The 21,273-nt window shown below is 39.9% G+C and overlaps 1 protein-coding gene across 1 annotated transcript in view; it reads left to right on the top strand.

The window, feature by feature from the left end:
• L3MBTL4 (L3MBTL histone methyl-lysine binding protein 4) overlaps window positions 1–20,931 on the top strand; it is a 536,490-nt gene extending 515,559 nt beyond the window's left edge. The window contains exons 18-19 of the mRNA XM_043991609.1: window positions 18,659–18,721; window positions 20,692–20,931. Coding sequence (XP_043847544.1) covers window positions 18,659–18,721; window positions 20,692–20,859 — 231 coding nt within the window. The 3' untranslated portion in view covers window positions 20,860–20,931. The remainder of the gene's footprint in view (window positions 1–18,658; window positions 18,722–20,691) is intronic.
• The last annotated feature ends 342 nt before the right edge of the window (window positions 20,932–21,273 follow it).

Consider the following 21,273-nt stretch of genomic DNA (forward strand, 5'->3'; position numbering starts at 1 on the left):
GTTAAGTATTTATTGGACCATTCCTGATTTATAAGTTACTATTCGTTTTGGTTTGTATTGTTTTCCCAGGTTTGTGAAACTCACTGTGGCTTCAGGTCTATTACAGTAACTTGGTATTCAGCCATCAGAGATGCCACTGTTTGATGTAGTAGAATTAGTAGTGGTGGTGGTAGTGATGAAGAAAGAAGTTTGCAGAATGCCTTATATGTTATCTCATTTGGTCCTCACAGTAACTCTGTAAGGTAGGGGCTATTTTTTTCCCATTCTACAGATGAGGAAACTGAGGTAAACAGAAGTTAAGTGACTTGCCCAGAGATATATAGTAGTAAGTGTCTGAGACAGGATTTGCACTCAGGTGTTCTTGATTCCAACACCATCTCATACATCACCTAGCTGCCCCTAGACCCAGAATCAAAAGGCCTGGCTTCAAGTCTAGGATCTGCTACCAATTAGCTGTATGACCTTGGACAAGTCGCTTCATTTCATATGCCTGGCTTTGTTTTCCTCATCTGTAAAATGTGAAGATTTAACTAGATTATATTCATGGTTGCTTTCAGCTGGAGAATTCTCTTAATTTCTGACGAGAATGGCAGCTATAGATACTGTATGAGACTTAAGAAAATAGTGATGATAATTGCATTCTTAAGCATTGTTTTATAAAAATATAGTAAATTAAAAATAACTATCTGAATAATAGATGATCTGTATCACCACAGATCTTTGCTTTCTTCCTCCTTGGAGCCCTTTCTCCTGATTGGTAACTCCCTACTTTAGACCATAATTTCTTGAGGAGCCACACTATCTTCTTTCTCAATTTGGCTCACTCTCTGTATTTCTCTACTTGCTAGTTGGTCATTTCCCCTCCTAGAGAAAACTCTAACCTGATGGTCTGTTCTTCTGACTGAGGCTCCCTCATAGAAACAACCATTTCTTAAGTGGCCCTAGCCGTGCTCACAGCACTCCCAACTAACCTCACTCTGTATTTCACCTGTTTACCAACTGCCTTCACCCCTTTAGGGTATTGTTCCTTGACCTCCCACCTTATGGATTGTCTTCCTCAGTTAGAATGTAAACACCTTGAGGGTAGAGACCATTTCATTTGCTTGTATTCCTGGTGATTAGCACAGTCTCTGGGACACTTAATAATACCCTATCTTGAATTGGTTTTGCTATTAAAAATAAGTGACATGGGGGCGGCTAGGTGGCGCAGTGGATAAAGAACTGGCCTTGGATTCAGGAGGACCTGAGTTCAAATCCGGCCTCAGACACTTGACTTACTAGCTGTGTGACCCTGGGCAAGTCACTTAACCCCCATTGCCCAGCAAAAAAAAAAAAATAAAAAAAAAAATAAGTGACATGGGGCAGCTAGGTGGTGCAGTGGATAAAGCACAGGCCCTGGATTCAGGAGGACCTGAGTTCAAATCCCATCTCAGTCACTTGATACTTCCTAGCTGTGTGACCCTGGGCAAGTCACTTAACCCCCATTGCCCCACCAAAATAAATAAATAAGCGACTAGTTGAATAGTAATATGATTGTTTTATTGATTTTTTTTCAAAAGAGTTTAGCTTACTAACATGAACACTAATGAGTTTCATGTATGATTATAAATCTTCAAACATAAAATAATATTTAATTACATGTAAAAATAAATTTTAACATTCTTTTTTTTAATTTTAAGTTCCAAATTTTCTCCATTTCTCCCTCTTTTTCTCCCTCCCTTAAGACAGTAAGCAATTTGATATGGGTTTTATATATATATATACATATATATACATATATGCAGTCATGTAAAATACATATCCATATTAGTCATGTTGTAGAAGAAGAATCAGACAAAATATAAAGTGAAAATAGTATGCTTAGATTGGCACTCAGACTCCATCGGTTCTTTCTCTAGATGTGAATAGCTTTTATTATCATCAGTCCTTTGGAATTGTCTTGGATCATTGTTTTGCTGAGAATAGCTAAATCATTTGTAGTAGATCATTGTACAATGTTGCTATTACTGTGCACAGTGTTCTTGTTCTGTTCATTTCACTTTAAATCAGTTCATTTAATTCCATGTTTTTCTGAAATCTTCCTGCTCATTACTTGTTACAGCACAATAGCATTCCTTACATTCATATGCCACAACTTGTTTGGCCATTCCCCATTTGATGGGCATCCCTTCAATTTCCAACTCTTTGCCACCACAGAAACAGCTGCTATAAATTTGTTTTGGTTTGTTTTTTTGTTTGAATTTGTGTGGGACAGTGAAGGTTAAGTGACTTGCCCAGTGTCACATAGCTAGTTAGTGTCAAGTGTCTGAGGCTGGATTTGAACTCAGGTCCTCCTGAATCCAGGGCTGGTGCTTTATCCACTGTGCCACCTAGCTGCCCCCTGCTATAAATATTTTTGTAAGAGTAGGTCCTTTTCCCTTTAAAAAAAAAATCTCTTTAGGATACAGACCTAGTAGTGGTATTGCAGAATCAAAGAGTATGCACAGTTTGATTGCCCTTTAGGCATGGTTCCAAACTGCTCTCCATAATGGTTGGATTAGTTCACAACTGCACCAACTGTGTATTAGTGTCCCAATTTTCCCACATCTCCTCCAACATTTATAATTTTCCTTTTCTGTCATTGGCCACTCTGATAGTTGTGAGACAGTACATCAGAGTTGTTTTAATTTGCATTTCTCTAAGCATTTTTTCATATGACTATAGATAGCTTTGACTTCTTCATCTGAAAACTGCCCGTTCATAGACTTTGACTGTTTATCAGTTAGGAAATGGCTTGTATCTATCCTAAGAGTATACATTGCAGAAGTTTTCTTAGAATTCTCCATACCAATGAAACTAAAGGCCCATACGAGAAAGAAACCCTGAGCTTGAACCCAAGATTGAATAGGAGGAGGAGAGTAGGTAGATTGTGTTTCAGAAATTGCACATTATTTCTGTTGATCTGAGGCTGCCTCCTTTTAAGGAAGTCTGCCATCTTAATACAAATACTCTTCCAGTGAAAATACGTGGAACACTGATGTCAAAAAATAAAATTCCAGTTGACCCTAAATACAATGGAAATACATGGTAGATGCAAGTAGTCTGCAGCATATAATCAACAATAATGGCTCACATGCATTAAGTGGAGAAAAGTTATCATTTTAAAAAATACATTTAAAATGTATGAGCAGAAGAAGAAGTAGACTAATTTTAGAGCAAGGGATAAAACATAGCCCAAATGTGGCATTAGTATCCTTGAAATATTTAAAAGAAAGTCTCCAACAGGCTTTACCGATCCACTATGGAGGATTTGTGGAAGATCATGGATAAAGATGCCTAAGATATGAAGTTACAGCTGATTGTAATCTATACAGGAAATGTCCACATTGGTGAGATCATGGATCTCCCAGATGTCTGAGTTGATTCACATTATTGCTATTGATGCACATTGAGTTTAGAGACTGCTAACCCTCCCAACCCCACCAGCTACCAACATGTAGTCAGAGCTCTCTAATCTTGTGCTTATTCTGGAACATTTAAACAAACAAAAAAAGAGGCTTTACATTTATCTCAAATCAGTCTTCTTAATTTACTTCAGCTCATTTTTCCAGCCTGTTAAGATCTTTTTGGGTCCTGATTCTGTCAACCCACATGTTAACAATCCTTCCCAACTTTGTGTTAGCTGAAAATTTGATAAACACCATCTATGATTTTACCCAAGTTTTTGCTGAAAGTTGAATAGACCAGAACTAATGACATCTCCTGGGGACATTCCACTAGAGAACTTCTTCCAAGTTGATATTGACCCATTTGTGATTCATTATTCTTTGAGTCTTGCAATTCAGCCGGTTCTGAAAAAAAGCATCTATCTGTTCTAACCCAGATCTCCCCACCTTGTTGACAAGGACAACATGAGAGATTTTGTCAGACACTTTGTTGATGCCCAGATTTTCTGTGTCTAATGGCATTCCCATAATTAGCTGAACTCTGACCCCAAAAAAGGAGGCTGTTGTGGCACAACTTAGTCTGAATGAAGTCATCTTGGCTCTTAGGGTTTAAAAAAGCTTTCTTAATTCAATACCCTAAACCAGCTCTTTAATAATATAGTCTATAGGGTTGACCAGCACAGAATTCAGATTCCCCAGACTTGTCTATGAATTCCAATCTCTTCCCTTTTTTGAATACCAGGTTATCTGCCCATCTCCAGATCTGTGGCATCTCTCCCGTCTAGTTTTCTAAAGGTCACCAAAGGCAATACACAAAGTTCTTCCAGGAGTACTCAAGACTGTGCTTTTTCTTGGCTTAGCGACTTGAAGACTTTGGGAAGAGCTAGATACTCCTTTACCACCTATCCTATGTTGGGTTTCAATGTTTTGTTAACTCTTTTATTACATGAATATTTTTTACTTTAATAAAGGCATCATACAATTGTGACCTTGGTCTTTCCTTCTTGCCTTTGTACAAGACCAGAAGAGAAACATTTGTGGCTTTTTTACAACCTTGAAGCAGATTCCAGGAATATCACCAACAGTGTGGCCTTTCTGACCAAATCCAGCAACCAGAATTTCATAATTTCCCAGCCAGCAATGGAAATAAAGGCAGTGATTTTTTTTTTTTTGGCTATTCTTAATTAGCTAGACTCTCACACACTTCTTTTTTTTTTTTAAATAAAAATATTTTATTATTTTCCAGTTACATGTATAGAGAGTTTTCAACATTTGTTTATATAAAATTTCCCATTTTAAATTTTTCTCCCCCCCCTCCTAAACAGCAGGTAATCTGATATAGGTTTTATATATATATATATATATATATATATACAATAACATCAAACACATTTCTGCATTAGTCGCATTATATGAGAAGAATCAGAGCAAAAAAGAAAAACACCACCACCAAAAACAAAAGAAATAGTATGAACCAATCAGCATCCATATTCCACAGTTCCTTTTTTTTTTTTTTTCTGGATTTGGAGAGTCTTTTCCATCATGAGTCCTTTGGAACTTTCTTGTACCATTGTATGGCTGAAAAGAATCTAGTCCATCACAGAGGATCAACACACAATGTTGATGATACTGTGTACAATGTTCTCCTGGTTCTGCTCATCTCACTCATCATCAGTTCATGCAAGTCCTTCCAGGTTTCTCTGAACTCCTCCTGCTCATCGTTTCTTACAGCACAATAGAATTCCATTACATTCATATACCACATCTTGTTCAGCCATTTCCCAATTAATGGGCAACCCTTCAATTTCCAATTCCTTGCCACCACAAAAAGAGCAGCTATAAATATTTTTGTACATCTCACACACTTCTTGATAGCAGGATTGGTATGTTTGGCTTCCACACCCAATTTTTCCATGACAATCCCTTTTGAGTGCATTGCTCCTCCAGATAGGAAGACCACAGCAGTTACCCGCTTCATCAAGGAAACACCCCGTGTTTCTTGTCGAAGCAAAGGGGGGAATGTAAGAATCGATTGCGATTTGGGGGACTCCATCTTTGGCTAAAATTAGGAAGCCTCGGACATGCCCTGCACGACTTCTTCCACCCTGGGTGCGCCCCACATAGCTCCCTCTGCCCAGCAGGGGTATGCACCCAAAACCCAGGCATGTCCCAGCTGCCTCTGCCAAGCGGGGGTACACAAGGAAACCCCATGCCCCAGCCAGCCTTGCGCCGCCCCTAGGGGTGCCAATGAATTAGCTTGGGGTGTGTGGGTGGTCAGCCTGGGTTTCCTGTGAAAGAAGGGTTTTTTATTCTGGGGGGAAGGAGTTGAGAAGAAGGGAGAGAGAGAGAAGAGTTCACAGTGGCAGGCGAGAGAGTTAAATGCAGACACACAGGAGACAGAGAAAGTTAAACATGGACACAGCTGAGTCCGGTGGGCGAGTTTACAGGTTGTCTTTCCTACTTTTCTTTGTCCTTATTTCTACATTTGTTCCACAACAATAAACCCTGTGTTGTTGTTTTTTTCTGAAAAGAGGCTTTTTAATCTCATTTCTCATCAGGAGAAACAGTTGGGGAGGGGGCAGTGTGGAAGAGAGGGGAGGCTCAGGACCTAGAGGTCCCCCGTTGTTTTCTGAGTCCCAATATTGCAGCCAGCCTCCCAATTACCTGTTCCTATATTAAATCTGGCCCTTACACATTGGTGGCCCTTATGGGGCTTAACGAACCAGGGGGATCTTTTAAAACCCCCTTTACATACCCATGCTACCATCATATGGGCCAAGAAAAAGGAGAGATTTTTTTTCCCCACTAGTTTTCTTTTTTCCTAGATGTTCTTTTTTTCCAAGCCCAAAGATCACGCTCTCAGGTAGAGAAAACAGAAACAAAGTTAAGACTTGTGTAGTTCTGCTAACTTTCTGTGGAGCTCCCATCACGAGTGTTTAATGAATGTTTGTTGAACAATAGATTTGCCAACCACCAAGTCTAAATTCTGCTCGCCCTTCAGATTTCAGCTCAGATGCTTCCTGCTCTCTGAAGCCTTCCCAGATAAATCTAGCCCATGCTCATCTCTCCTTTCTGTGAACTGCTCCCCCACTAGAAGGCAGCATCATACAAAAGGGAGAAAAATGCTTAGATTTAAAAGGGTATATAGAACTTGGGTTCAAGTCCCAGCTCTGACCTGTGTGACCTTGGGAGATACATTTCTTGGTCTTAGTTTCCTCACCTGTAAAATAAAAGGCCTGGACTAGATGATGACCTTTTAGTGCTAAATCAAATATCTTTTGCAGTTCATATCATATAGCTTGTAGCACAGTGGATAGAGTACCAGACCTAGAGTCAGGAAGACTAATCTTCCTGAGTTCAAATCCAGCTTCAGACACTTCCTGGCTGTGTGACCATTGGCAAGTCTCTTGACCCTGCTTCCCTCAGTTTCCTCTGAAATGGCAAACTACTCCAGTATCTTAGCCACAAAAACCCCAAATGGGGTCATGAAGGATGTCGTGTGACTGAAAAAAAAACCCAAAACTGAACATCAACATCATATAGTTTAGCACCTAATGGTTCCACATATGTTAAGCTTGTCTCTCCATCTAGATTTTGATCTCCTTGAGATTTGGGACTGTGTCTTATATCTACAATTGCACCTAGCATGGAGTTGGACACATACAAATAAGGGATGTTGAAGAGGGAAGTTAAGTGTAGGAGATATTTCCACGGCTCACAATTTTAAAACAGCTTGAATCTGGTATGGAGTTCTGATTAACAGTGGTGTTCAGGAAAGAAGTCATTTGAGAGAGCAGTTCTAGGATGGCTGGATTAAGAAAAATGACTTCTGTGCTTCCTCAGTAGTGAAAGTGATGGAGCAGAATCTTGCAACAGAATGTACCAAATGAACCGCACCCTGTGGGTTAAGTACCATTCCATTCAGATGACAAAGAAAATGAAATGATGAAAGGACATTCCCTTTTGCCTAGTTGCAGAGAAGGGCCTATTCCATATTGTTAGAAATTTGGTCCTAATCAAATTTGGTTATTTTTAATCACATTTGGTTAGAAAAAAACAGGCATCTCTTTTTTCCATTCACAAAGGGTGAGGGTGATTGAGTTGAGCAATACTATTCCACTAGCAGAGTTTCATTTGTCCTTTGAACTCTACTGATATACATTACTACTAGATTGTAAGCTCCCTGTGGACAGGGCCTGTATATATTTTTTTATTATTCAACAAGTATTTATTTTTTGTTTCTACTGTGTGCAAAGCACAATGAGAGCTAAAAGGCACACAAAAAATGAGCAAGACAAAACCCCCACTTTTAAGCAGCTTATAATAAAAGGAGTTGATTGGATAGAGCACCTTAAAGTTTTCAATGGAATTGGTTTTCACTAGCTCCTTTGCTCTTCCCAATAATTCTGTGAGTTATTGCAAGGAATGGGTGAAAAATAGCTCAAAATCAGTTCTTTCAGAGGCAACCTTGATAAGCTTTTTGCTTTTATTGTACTCTCTCGAGGATGGGCACCCACAGAAAAGACAGTAGGTGAGTACAATTGCTGAAAGTGCTCAGCCTATATTTATCCTATGCCCTGCCATGATAAGTCCCTCCCCTGAGCCACTATAGGTTGCTAGGCTCAGGTTCACCATCTTCCCAGAAGAGTGCTAACTAAATTCTCCTTGATATGTTACCTCTCCCATCCACATTCACCTTCATATGACCCCCATGATCAAAAATTGGGTGGAGATTTTAGGCAGGGGCAGAGAAGTTAACATTAATAAACCTATTAAGCAAGCACAGTGGCAACTAGGGTTGAACCTTTACCTACTTTTACTAGAACCCCAGCAAAAGCCCGCTCAAACTGTTTTTTTATCACTTCTCCCTCTAACCCTCAAAAGCTTACTTTTCTTTCTTTCTTAGGTTGACATAATTTACTAGATAATATTACCTTGCTCTTCTTTATATGGGCATGCTTTTCTCAAAGAAGAGTCTACTACGATATCAGTCTGTTATTGTACCTCAATTCCCTCCTCTTCTAATTGAAAGTAATGGAACTCTTTTTATTTCGCTTTTCCAAGAGTGTTTCTGCTTCAGGCCTCTATCTTTTCCAACTCTTTGTCTTTCTCTTCCCCTCAGCCTAGAATAGTTTCTACACATGGATGTATTTTTTTCCAAGGAAATGAATTTCACAGAGCATATTGATGGCATGTATGAGCCCATATATATATATATACATACACACACACTTACCTACACACTGTCCTTCTATATAGTGTGTGTGTGTGTGTGTGTACACATACACATACATGATAGGGATAGGATGGGCAGACTGTATGCATCTCTCTCACCAGCTGCTGCAGAGAGGGCTCGGTAAGCATTCTTGGCATAAGAACAGGTCATTTTATTTCCTATATTCAAAAAAACTTTGAAAGCACTGTATATAAATTGCCCCATCCCCAGCCAAGCACTCCCCAAATGTTCATTAACGCTAAAAGATGGCAGTCATTTTCAAAGCAAGCTTTACACAGGGGAGCACAGTTCAAAGAATCCAGGGCACCGCTAAGCTGATAGGAACGTTCTGCAGTTGGACCTTGGGGGGATAAAACAGGCAAATGACAAACTCTGCTGTTTAAAAAAATGAGACAGGCTAGGAACATGATCCCAAATGTCCTGTAAGGTGGTACAGTTGGGCACACTACAAACAGGCTCAGCAAAACAGAGAACATTGGCATTTGGAGGGATTTGGAGGAAATAGCGAGCCCACTGGAGAAAACCAGGCCTGATGAGATCCAGAGATGGATGTCAACAAAAGTAGGTTATAAGCAAAGGAGTGAGGTAAGTTTTCAGGGCCTAGATAGGTAAGGCTTTGACTGTCCAAATTGCTGTGTCATCCTTAATGTTCAATGTTCTCCCAAAGCAGTGACAGGCTTTAACCACACTGTAAAACACATTCCTGGGTAAGGACCAGGAGAAGCTATTCTACCCACCCTCCAAGAGAAGGACATCTCCCTGAGTCAGTGATGACGGTCATTCTGGCTGATTCGATCCCAAGACCACTGACTTCCAAAGCAGCCCTCTCTCCATGAGACCATGCTTCCTCCTCATATTATTATATGTAAAAGTCCTATATTGGTGTAAGTTTTTGATCAAGAATCCCTCATGGTTAAATTTGATGGAACTTAACTATTGACATCAAAACATGGAAGATAGACCCAGCTGGGATTCAGACTGCTATTTTTGGAGGGGCTGGGAAATCCAGTGGTTAAGCCATGAAAATGTCAGGTCCAGATGGATACATATGCTGATCATTGGCCACAGAATTTGATTACTGTGCTACTGGTATGCATTCATCGAATAGGTCTCTTTATAGTTTGATTTACATAGAAGGGACCTCATTGTTTAGTTGTTTTCAGTTGTATCTGATTCTTCATGACCCCATTTGGGATTTTCTTGGCGGAGATACTGGAGTGGTTTGTCATTTCCTTCTCCAACTCATTTTACAGATGAGGAAACTGAAGCAAACAGGGTTAAGTGACTTGTCCAGAGTCACACAGATAGCAAGTGTCTGAAGCCAGATTTGAATTCTGGAAGATGAGTCTTCCTGACTCCAGGCCTGCTGCTCTATCCACTGCCCCACCTCGCTGCCCTTACAGGCCATCTAATCCAAAGCCCTCATTTTAGACCTGAGAAAACAGATCCAAAGAGGGGTAGCAATTTGTCTGAAGTTACGCAGGTAGTAAATAACAGGCAGAATTTGAACCTAGATCCAGTGCCTTTTCCAGTGCACTACATTGCTTTTTATTAATTTCTACCATCATCTCCTGTTGGGCCTTCAAAGACTTTCCTAATCTGTTCCCCACCCCATGTGCCTGCCAGTCTTCTCACACTCACCATCCCACCATATACTCCGTGATCCAGTGGCATTGGTTTCCTTACTATTCCTCCAAAAAGATACCCATCTCCAGACTCCAGGGATCTTCACTGACTGTCCCCCAAAGCCTGGGACTCTCTGCCTCCTCATCTCTGCCTCTTGGCTTCTGAGCCTTCAAATCTCAGCTAAAATCCCACTTTCTACAGAAAAACTTTATGGACCCTCCTTAATGCTGGTGCCTTCCCTCCATTGATTATCTCCAATTTATCCCGTCTATGATAATGATTAAGAATTCCTGGTTTCAGGGAGCAAGAAAAAAAGCATAATTTTGAACCTTTGCTGCCTTAGAAAAGAAGAATTAAACCTACATGCAGACAAATAAAGGCAATTTAAAGCACTGGACCGTTACTGCGGAACAGAACTGCTTCCTTCTCTGCTTTTCTGAAGATGAAATTCCTATAAGTAGAGAATGTTAGAGCTGGAACAGACCTTACAAAGTGTCTTTTCCATTGCCCTTTTTTTTACAGTGGAAGAAACTGAGTCTCAGGGATAGGAAGTCACTCTATGGCTACAAATCTGGAACCAGAACTCAAGTCTTCAAATTCCCAGTAGGGATACCCTTTTGCCATACAAAATCATTTCTCTTACAAATAGGCAAAAATGCTGGGCACTTTACCCAGAACTCAGCTGGTAAAAAAATTTTCCTCAGAGATGAAGAATTATTTCTTTGGCCCTCACTTCTCCTGAACAGATGATGTATATCGAAATATCAATAGGATCATTCACTACCCATAAAGATCACCTGGGGAAAGTACAATCCACTATCCCCCAGGAGGACTCTGCCTCAGAAATTTCATTTTATTCATTAGCTTGAAGAACATCTAGATGTTCAATCACGTCTCTTTGCAGCCTAGACCCGAGGGGCAGCCCAACAGGTCCAAAGAAAGAAGTATTGATAAGCTAAATACGGATTACAAAAAGAGAGTTCATTGTTTCTTGTTCACCTGAAAGAGAAAAAAATTCTTATTCACTTAGTAAATAGGATCAGTTTCCTTAGTGTTCGACTATGTCATCCATAATATAGGTGGATGAGAGCACTGGGCCTGGAGTCAGAAAGACCTGAGATCAAATCTAGCCTGAGACACTTCCTAGCTATAGAGACCCTGGGCAAGTCATTTAACTTCTATCAGCCTCAATTTCTTCACAACTATAAAAAGGGGATAATAACATTACCTCCCTCCCAGAGTTATTGTAAGGATCAAATTACATAATATTTTTAAAGTGATTAGGACAATGCCTGGCATATCATAGATTTTTAATAAATTCTTATTGATATATGATGACATAACATGGGACTCTCTCTCTATATATATACATATATATATATATATATAAACATAACATAATATATCCTTACCCAAAGAATTAACAGAAAATTGGTCTTCATAGCTAACACAGTTTATACTAGCTAATAAGTGAAAGAATTCAGCAGATAATATATACAGCCAGTGTATATGTAAACTGCCCCTTTTTCAAATACCTTAGTATGCCATAGTAGAAAGAATGCAGGATGTCAAGTCAGAAGGCCTGTGTTCAAATTCTGACTCTGTCTCATGTTTTCTCTGTCTGGTTCTCTTTTTCCTTACAGATAACATTAGGGTTTGGACCCTTTTGCCCCTAATTTCCCTTCCAGGTGTAAATCAGTGAAGCTTTCATCTCTTTCTTAATGAACATCACACGTAAAATTCTTAGGCTCTTAGAGTTCATCTACTCTGACTCATTTACAAATGAGGAAACCAAAACCCAGAGAGGTCAAATTGTACCAAGGTCATACAGCTTGATTAGTGTGGCAAATAACCAGGACTCTTCCTTGGGAGACTAGCCCTCTTTCCATGATGCTATACTGGCAAGAACATTTTGTTTCCTATCAGCTTGATGGCTGGCTATTTGTGGGGTGTTTTTGTCCTCATCCAGTATTTTTTTTAAAGATCATTTTAAAAATGGTTCAAGGACTCAAGATAAAATTATACTTGTGGAGTCAGTGCTGACCAAAGCAGACATCAGCATACTGATGATTTCTAAAAACAAAATATTCTGAGGCTTTCATACTGGGTATAAAACTGAGTCTGACTAAGTATAGGGAAGAGATATCAGGGTGAGTGAGCAGCTCAAGGTGTGCACACAGGTGCTAAATTCTTCTGTGGAGCTCACTCTGACTGTTAAGTGGCCTTGAGAAAACCAACCAGCTAAGGTGCTACTTTAAAAAAATGTTTTCTTTAAATATTTTTATTGTCATCTTGTTTTTATATAATCTACATTTCCCAGTATTTTCTCATCCCAGAGAGCCATCCATTATAACAATAAAAACAAAGGTGGGGATGGAGGTCAGAATTCAGCAAGACTAACAACATATCAGAAAAGTCTGACATCATAGGCAATTGTTCCACATGCATAATTTCCATCTTATGCAAGAAAAGGGTATTTTTTTCCTTTGGGGCCAAACATGATCATTATAATTTGGCAGCACTGTTTTAATTTTCTGGTTCTTCTTTACCCTGGAGAACATCTAGATTTCCAATAATATCCCTTTGCAGCCTGGATCCAAGGGACAGGCCAGTAGTTCTAAGAAAGAGGTATGGATGAGCTAAATTTTGTCATCGTTCAGTCTTTCAGTTGGTCTGACTCATCATGACCCCAATTGGGATTTTCTTGACAAAAATACTAGAGTGGTTTGCCATTTCCTTCTCTGGTTCACTTTACAGATGAGTAAACTGAGACAAACAGAATCAAGTGACTTGCCCAGGCTCACATAGCTAGTAAGTGTCTAAGACCAGATTTGAACTCAGGAAGATGAATCTTCCTGACTTTCGGCCTGTTATTATATCCAATGTGCCACCTGGCTGCCCCATTGATCGATGAAATATAGGTTACAAAAAGACAATTCTTTGCTTCTTGTTCACCTGGAAGGGAAAAAAATTCTTATTATACTCAGTAAATAGGATCATTTCCCATTGTTGTAATCAGTGTGTATTTGCCTTACTTTGCTCTGCATCTGTTCATACGGCTTATCATGCTTTTCAGTATTCATTATATTCATCATTTCTTACAGCACATTCCGCTATAGTCTTGCACCATAATTTGTTTAGCCATTCTCTGGTTGATGAACATCTATTTTGTTTTCCATTCTTTGCTACTACAGAAAATGCTGCTATAAATATTTTGTCATATATGAGATCTTTCTTTTTGTCGTTGACATGCTTAGGGTGTGTGCCTTCTGGTAGAATCTCTAGGTCGAAGGATATGGATGTTTTAGTCACGTTCTTTACATAATTCCAAATTATTATCCAGAAGGATTGACCAATTCACAGCTCCACAACAGTGCATTGTTGCCTCCATATTCCTACAGCCTTTCCTTCGTTGATTCTTGCCATCTTTCGTTATCTTTGCCTATTTGTTAAGTCTGAGGTAAAATCTCAGATTTCTTTTGAATTTCATTTCTCTTATTATCAAGTAATTTGGAACATTTTTACATATGTTAATAATTTGCAACTCTTTTGAGAATCATTTGTTCATATTCTTTAACTACTTATGTATAGCAACAACTTTTGTTATTCTGTATTTCTGTTAGTTTCCTAAATATCATGGATATCAGAGCCTTATCAGTGATAATTAATAAAAGTTTTCCCCCAGTTAATCATTTCCCTTTTTAATTCTAATTGTACTAATTTTGTTCATGCAGAACCTTTCGTTTTCATGTAATTAAAATGTTCTATTTTGTCATTTGTGATCAGTTTTATTCCTTGTTTACTTTAAAATTCATCCCCTGCCCATAACTGTGAAAAGTATCTTCTATTGTAATCTTCTGATTTTTTTAGGTATGAATCTTTAATATTCAAATCACATTTTCCGTTGATGGTTGTATGTATGTGGTGTAAGATGGTGTTTTACCACACTGTTTTCCAGGTTTACCAGCAATTCTTGTCGCATATCTCTCCTAGGTAATTTGTTTTGACGTTTATTAAACACTAAACTATTGAGTGCAATTTTTTTTTATTTTTCCTTGTCTAGTATGTTCTATTGATATACTTAAAAAAAATAATACCAAATGGTCTTGATGATTACTGCTTTGTGGTTTGTCCAATGTTGACCAATGACATCAGGGCAATGATGTCATGACTTGCAAGTGAATTGAATTTAAGTCAGGCAGGGCTATGCAAAGTCACCAGCCTCACTCTTTCCTCAGGAGCCATCTGGGTGCAGTGGTAAGATACAGATCAGGATGACTAGAGATGGCCCAGGATGCAATAGGAGACCTTGGCCTTTTTAAGCTAAGGGGTTTACCAGGTCTCAGTCTGTCTGAGGCAACACCCATTCAGTGATTAAGTCTAAGTGAGAAATGAAGCAAAGAATGACTTCTTTTACCTAGCTGAAAAAAACAAACAAACAAAAAAACAACAACAACAAACCCCCAACAATCTGGGAGGGAAAAACCCTCTAACCAAAAAAGAAACAATTGCTATTTCCATTCACTCTGAGCCATCAGAATCCCAAACAGTGACTAAGTGAGGCTTGGGCTGGGATTTATTGTTGGCCAATCAGTGAGAGCCAGAATGATTTGGATTTAAGGCATGATCCTTTAAAAAAAAATCTAGCCAATAAACCCCAAGATGTCCTCTTGTGAGGTTTCACCCATCAACATTTATGGGGTTTTTTGGGCAGAGCACCTTCAGATAGGGTATGATTTCTTATGTGGATAGAGAGAAAAGGGAGGAAGAGAGGGAGGGACTGACAGAGGAAGGAAAGAAGGAAGGAAGGAAGGGAGGGAGGGAGGGAGGGAGGGAGGGAGGGAGGGTAGAAAGGAGGGATGCGGGGAGGGAGCATTGCCCAACTGGAACTGGGCCATCTCCAGTTGTCCTGATGTATATCTTGCCACTGGATCCACATGGCTCCCAAGGAGAGAGTGAGGATAGTGACTCTGCATAGCCCTGCCTCACTTAAATCCAATTCACTTGCAAGTTATGACATCATCTTCCTGATATCATGGGTCCTTTTCAATTACTGCTTTATAATATTGTTTGAGGTCTTGAAGTACTATTCTCCCTCCATTACTCTTTCATTATTTCTTTTGATAATCTAGATTTTTTATTCTTCCAAATTAATTTTGTTGTTATTTTGTCTAACTCTGCAAATTATCACTTTGGTAGTTTGATTGGTAGATCCTATAGCTTATAATTGTGTGTATGTCAGTGAAATTTTTTTTAAAAAGAGAGAGATCAGGAGTGGTTGGTGAATCAAAATGATTTTTGTATACACTGAAAAAGCCAGAGCTTCCAGTGAGGTAGCCCTGAAACCAAGCTAATATCAGATCATGTCCCCTCTATGAATCACTACAGTATAAATTCCTCAAGGGCTAGGACTATTGAATAATGCTTCCATGAGTTTGTTGGTTAGTTTTTTGGTGGAATAGTGGGATGATTAGGACCTGTGATTTCATCCTTATAGGGAGCTCCTGTTGTAGAAATAATAATGATAAAAGCTAATATTTAAAGAGTACCTACAACGTACCAGGTACTTAATAAGTATTATCTATTTGAGCCTCAGGACAACCCTCTGAGGTAGGTGCTATTATTATCCCCATCTTACAAATTAGAAAACTGAGGCAAAGAGATTAAGCGACTTGTATGAGGCCACTGCTGGTAAGTTTCTGAAGTCAGATCTGAACTCTGGTCTTCTTGACTCCAGGCCCAGTGCTCTATCCACTGAGCTGCTTAGTTCCCTCCACTGATATTTACAACATACAGATTGAGAGCTGCCTGGGACAGTGACTTGTCCATAGTCACTTAGCTAGTAACCTCCCGAGGAACCCAGAGTTTCCTCCAGTTACTGCCCTTGCTGTCACTGCCTGTCCCCCTGAATGGACTAGATGCCTAATAGATAAATGTTTGTTGAACTGAATAGGGTTGGATAAAAATGAAAGTGAATCGTGCTAGGCAATGCTTCCACCCTAAATGACACATAATATGCTCCCTGAGCATCTGGAATAGTTCTCTTTATTTCATTGTTTCGCTGCATCTGCTGTATTGAAGTAAAAAGCAGAGAGCTCCAGATTTATAATGAACCAACTCGAATAATGTATCTTGCTGCTGATTATATGCAGCCTGAAGAATGAAAAGAGCGAGTGCAAAATGTTATCCTAGAAGCATGGCTCATGCCTGAGATTATTTTGTTCCCCCAACGAAAATGGGAGAATGTGAAAGTATATTGCACCAAGGCATCAGTTGTGTTGTAGCCTTGAAAAATATTATGACAGGGTCCTAGTGTAAAGTCCTTTGAGTCGCTTGGACCTAATCAGTCTTCTTTGAATAGAAGACAATCAATTTCAGGGAAAGATTGTGATTCCTGAAACTAACAAACTAAGATTGTTGGAGAACATGTGTCCTGTCTTTAGTGACCTTCGACCAGATTTAAATGGGAGCAGTTAAAGAGGGAATGAGTGATTTCAAGTCAAGTCACCCAGCATTTTTTAGCCCTTGCAGTAGGCCAGGAGCTGTGCTAGGCACTAGGAATACAAATACAAGCAGCAAGTCCCAGCCTCAAGGAACTTGTTCTAATAGGGGAAGATAATACAGAAAAGGGAATTGAAAAGTGGAGTCAGGAAGAAGGTGCCTAGTTTGGGGGGGTGAAGGGGATGTTGTAGACATAGTTCTGTCCTGTAGGGAGACAAGAGTATAACTTGGAGAGGAATAAAGACAGCCTGAGCCTCCTCTTTCAAATGGATGGATGACCTCAGAGAAACCAGCCAACAGGTCACGTGATAGAGGGCACTTCCAAGCTGAGAAAAAGCCCAGGGATAGGGTAACCCTCCTGGATAAGAAGTTTCTGGAAGATATTCCACCAAAAGTGCACTGACATTAACACAGAAATTTGCATGTATTAATAAATATTCTCTGAAAAACTTTGGCTTAAAACACACACACACACACACACACACACACACGCGGAATGTGAGTAGTTACCAAGTTTTGTTTTGTTTCAGTTCAGTAACAAAAAGCACCAACTATGTGCAAGGCACTTCCACAGAAAGGCTAGTAGCAAATTTAAAAAAAAAGAAAGAAAGGCTAGTAGCCCTTTCTGGAGATTTATCAGGCATTTGATGAGGGCAGAAAAAGACTATAGTTCTGTTGCTGTTTAATTTTTCTAGGAGAAAAAACCTGCTTAAAACTGAAATTTATTTTTCTCCTAAGGGGCATGCTCCCTCATGACTAGGATTTACATCCAGCTCTCAGGAATCAAACTCAGGAAGATTATAACTTGAACTGGGCAGATCACCAGAGGAGTCACTGATTCTTATAGTCTGCCAGGGCCTACATTCCCCAAAATCTGTTTCTACCTATTAAGATAAATTATTATTTTACTATTATATTAATAACTGATGATTAAATTGGGATCCAGGCTTTTTTCTTCAATTTCCTCATTAAGGCCTAGCTCCTGTAAAGTCTGTTTCTGAAGGACATAACAGATTGAGATTACCCCGATTCAGTCTTGGAGGGGATGCCACTCAACCAGGAGATCTAAGTTCTGTTTAGAGTGTAAACAGAATCCAGTCTGGGCAAATTCTTAACCTAGAGAAAAGAGTGTCTGTTCTTGTACCCCTCCATCGGAGTTTAGGGTGACCCAGCTCATGAAGGAGAAAGCCAACCAGAGTGCTCTGGATGGAGATGGATTCCCCTCTCCAGAATACTGGATTTGGCTGAGTCTCATAATCAAGCCCCATTCTCAGCAGGAGCTGAGGACTTTTACCCCACCTCCTCATTAAATATGGTTGAGTTTCACTTGTCAGGGAGTTCCCTTTCAGAAGGGATTTAAGGTGATTCAGAGGCTCCCTTTGTGTCTTTGGTTGCCTAGGGAAACCTCTGACCATCAGTTTATTGATTGCCAGTTAGCCTGATTAAGAAATTGACTATAAATTACCCAGAAACTCTGTCTCTCAGGGTTTTTCATGCATTTCCTTATGAAAATATTCTCCTGACATCTTAAGTAAAGTCTACTTTCTTTGTACAGGAGATAAAATAATTGCATTGGGTCAGGGTCCTATGTGGCACAAAGGACAAGCTCTTAAGCATCTGTACTTTACACCTTTGAACAGATAAAATTTAAACTTTGAAGCACCTACTATGCACATGTTTAAAATTAGGTTTTTGGGGGGCAGCTAGGTGGTGCAGTGGATAAAGCACCGGCCCTGAATTCAGGAGGACCTGAGTTCAAATCTAACCTCAGACACTTGACACTTACTGGCTGTGTGACCCAGGGCAAGTCACTTAACCCTCATTGTCCTGCAAATTTTTTTTTAATTAGGTTTTTCATTTTGTATCATAGGTGGCAAATTTTGTGCAAAGCCTTCCAGGCTGTGAAGATCATTCCAGATACTTCAAGAAAGAGGTAAGAAATGTCAGCAAAGGTATTTTAATAACCTCCCTACCTCTTGTTTTCAGGGTCTAGCTTGGTCATTTTAAAAGCATTTATTTTGATTTCTGTTGTTGTCTTTTTCCCCATCATATATAGCCCCATGCATTTCCAAGGGCCCCTTGTCCCCCTTCCCCAAGATACTAGCTGAATTTTAGTCCAGATCCATTTGAACAGCCAAAGGAATTCCCACCCTCACCTCATGGGTTGTGCAATTAGTGTGCATCCTCTGTTGTGATTTAATAGCATATGAATGGTCTACTGTTAAGGGTATCTTCAAATAATCCCCATCACCACCAAAAATAAAATTAAAAATGGGGAAGATTAATTCTGACTGACTAGCTCAGAGAAATCATTATCCTTCTTGGCCCTTGTGAGAAATGGGTAATTGTCTCCTCTCAATGTGGATATAACAAGTCAGTCATACTCCCCCTGACCTGTTTGTAGGACAAAGGTCTCAGATCCCCTCCTCCCCCTCAGGTTAGTAAGGTCACATGGTTCAAGGAGCCCTGGTCTCAATTAGGTCCTCTCCAGAGTTCTGTCCATATAAGGAAGTATAAGGTCCACTCCTGAGTTATGCCCATACAAGGAAGAGGGGTGGGAATACTGAGTTCCGATTAGCTTGTTTTTGCACATAGATTGTAACCCCAACCAGTGATGAAAAAGGGGAAGGTCCATTCACGTTAGGGACTAGGGTATAAAACAGGGCCTTCGAGCCCCCTTTCTGGGCACCTACTAGCTTCACACTAGGGTGCCTCCTTCTCATGAGAAGAAAATAAAGCCTTTGTCACCTCGCTGCTGAGTTCCTGAGAATTATTGAGAAGAGGATGGATTTTTCCCTCACAATTTGTATGCACAAAAACTAGCTAATCGAACGCAGTATTCCCACCCCTCTTCCTTGTATGGGCATAACTCAGGAGTGGACCTTATACTTCCTTATATGGACAGAACTCTGGAGAGGACCTAATTGAGACCAGGGATCCTTGAACCATGTGACCTTGCTAACCTGAGGGGGAGGAGGGGATCTGTCTCAAAGTGAGACAAAGGTCTCACTTTGTCCTACAAACAGGTCAGGGGAGTATGACCGACTTGTTATATCCACATTGAGAGGAGAAAACTACCCATTTCTCACAGCCCTATATCTCCTAAATCTGGTCATGACTGGTTAAGTGACCTATGTGAGTGTTTGAGCCTGTACATATTTGACCTCAAAAGAGTTGGTGGTAGTGGTAGTGTGGGTGGTGGTGATGATATTGAGCTGGGCAGTCCAGCCCTATGATTTCACGAGGGTAGGAAATTCCTGCTATGGAAGCTCCCTCCACTTATGTAGATAGCGGCAACTCATCCACAATTTGTAGTCTTAGTTGCCTGGGTCATTGAGAAGTCAAATGACTTTGGTCACACATTCTATAATCCCTGTTTTCTTGGCTCCAAAGCCATTTTTTTTCTGTTCGGTATGTGATAATGCCTTTCTTTGTTGTGGACAAATGGGTGTGAATCCAGAAAAGGGTAAAGCAAGGTCAAGTCAACAAGCAAATGATTAAGGGCCTACTATGTGCCAGGACAGTGCTAAGCACTGGAAATATAAATGGGGGGAGGGGGGAACAGAACTTATATACTTATTGGGAGAAGACAGCACATAAAAAGAAGCTGAAAGTAGGGGAATGGAGAGTAGACCCCTGTCTTCATCTGGCTCAATGGCATTGTAGAGAAAATCTGAGACAGTCAGAATTACAGCCTGGAGAAGAATAAAAACAAGGCCCTTCCTTCCTTCTTCCTCCCTTCCCTCCTTTCTCTCTCCCTCTCCTCCCTCCCTCCTCCCTCCTATCTATCTCTCTCTCTCTCTCTCTCTCTCTCTCTCTCTCTCTCTCTCTCTCTCTCTCTCTCTCTCTCCCGCCCTCCCCCCTTATCTCTCTACTTATTTATTTATTTGTTTTGATTTGCAGCAGATTGATGGCAAAGCCTTCCTGCTTCTGACACAATCAGATATAGTCAAAGTGATGCGCATTAAACTTGGCCCAGCATTGAAGATTTATAATTCCATCCTGATGTTCAGGAATGCCCAGGACCTCGGAGAAACAGATTCTGCCTCTAGCAAAGTCATCAGGGAATAGATGCACCACACTCTTCTGGACACCTTGAACTTAGGTTATTCAAGCAATAAAATCTGGAATATGTTAATTTGATTTTTCATGTTTACCTGGTCATATCCATACTGAAAAAAAATGTTATGTGTCTAAGTTTTATACATTGAAAAGATTTTGGTGATGAAGTGTGAGAATTCAGAAAGTTTTAGGCACAAACATCCGTCAACATTGTTATTCTTTGGCAAAATCTTGTCATATTAGACAGCCCAAAGACATCCATACATACATATATTTTTATTCTTTCCCTAGATTCCATTAAAGAAGCCATTTCCCATCTCCCAGGCATAAAACCCTCAAGTGGTGAAATATTAGAAAAACAGTGTTCATAAATACACTGTTAATGTTTTCACCAGAACATCCGAGCTTGGCTCAGATTTGCCA

The sequence above is a fragment of the Dromiciops gliroides genome, chromosome 1 (genome assembly GCF_019393635.1).
Source record: "Dromiciops gliroides isolate mDroGli1 chromosome 1, mDroGli1.pri, whole genome shotgun sequence".
NCBI lineage: Eukaryota > Metazoa > Chordata > Mammalia > Microbiotheria > Microbiotheriidae > Dromiciops > Dromiciops gliroides.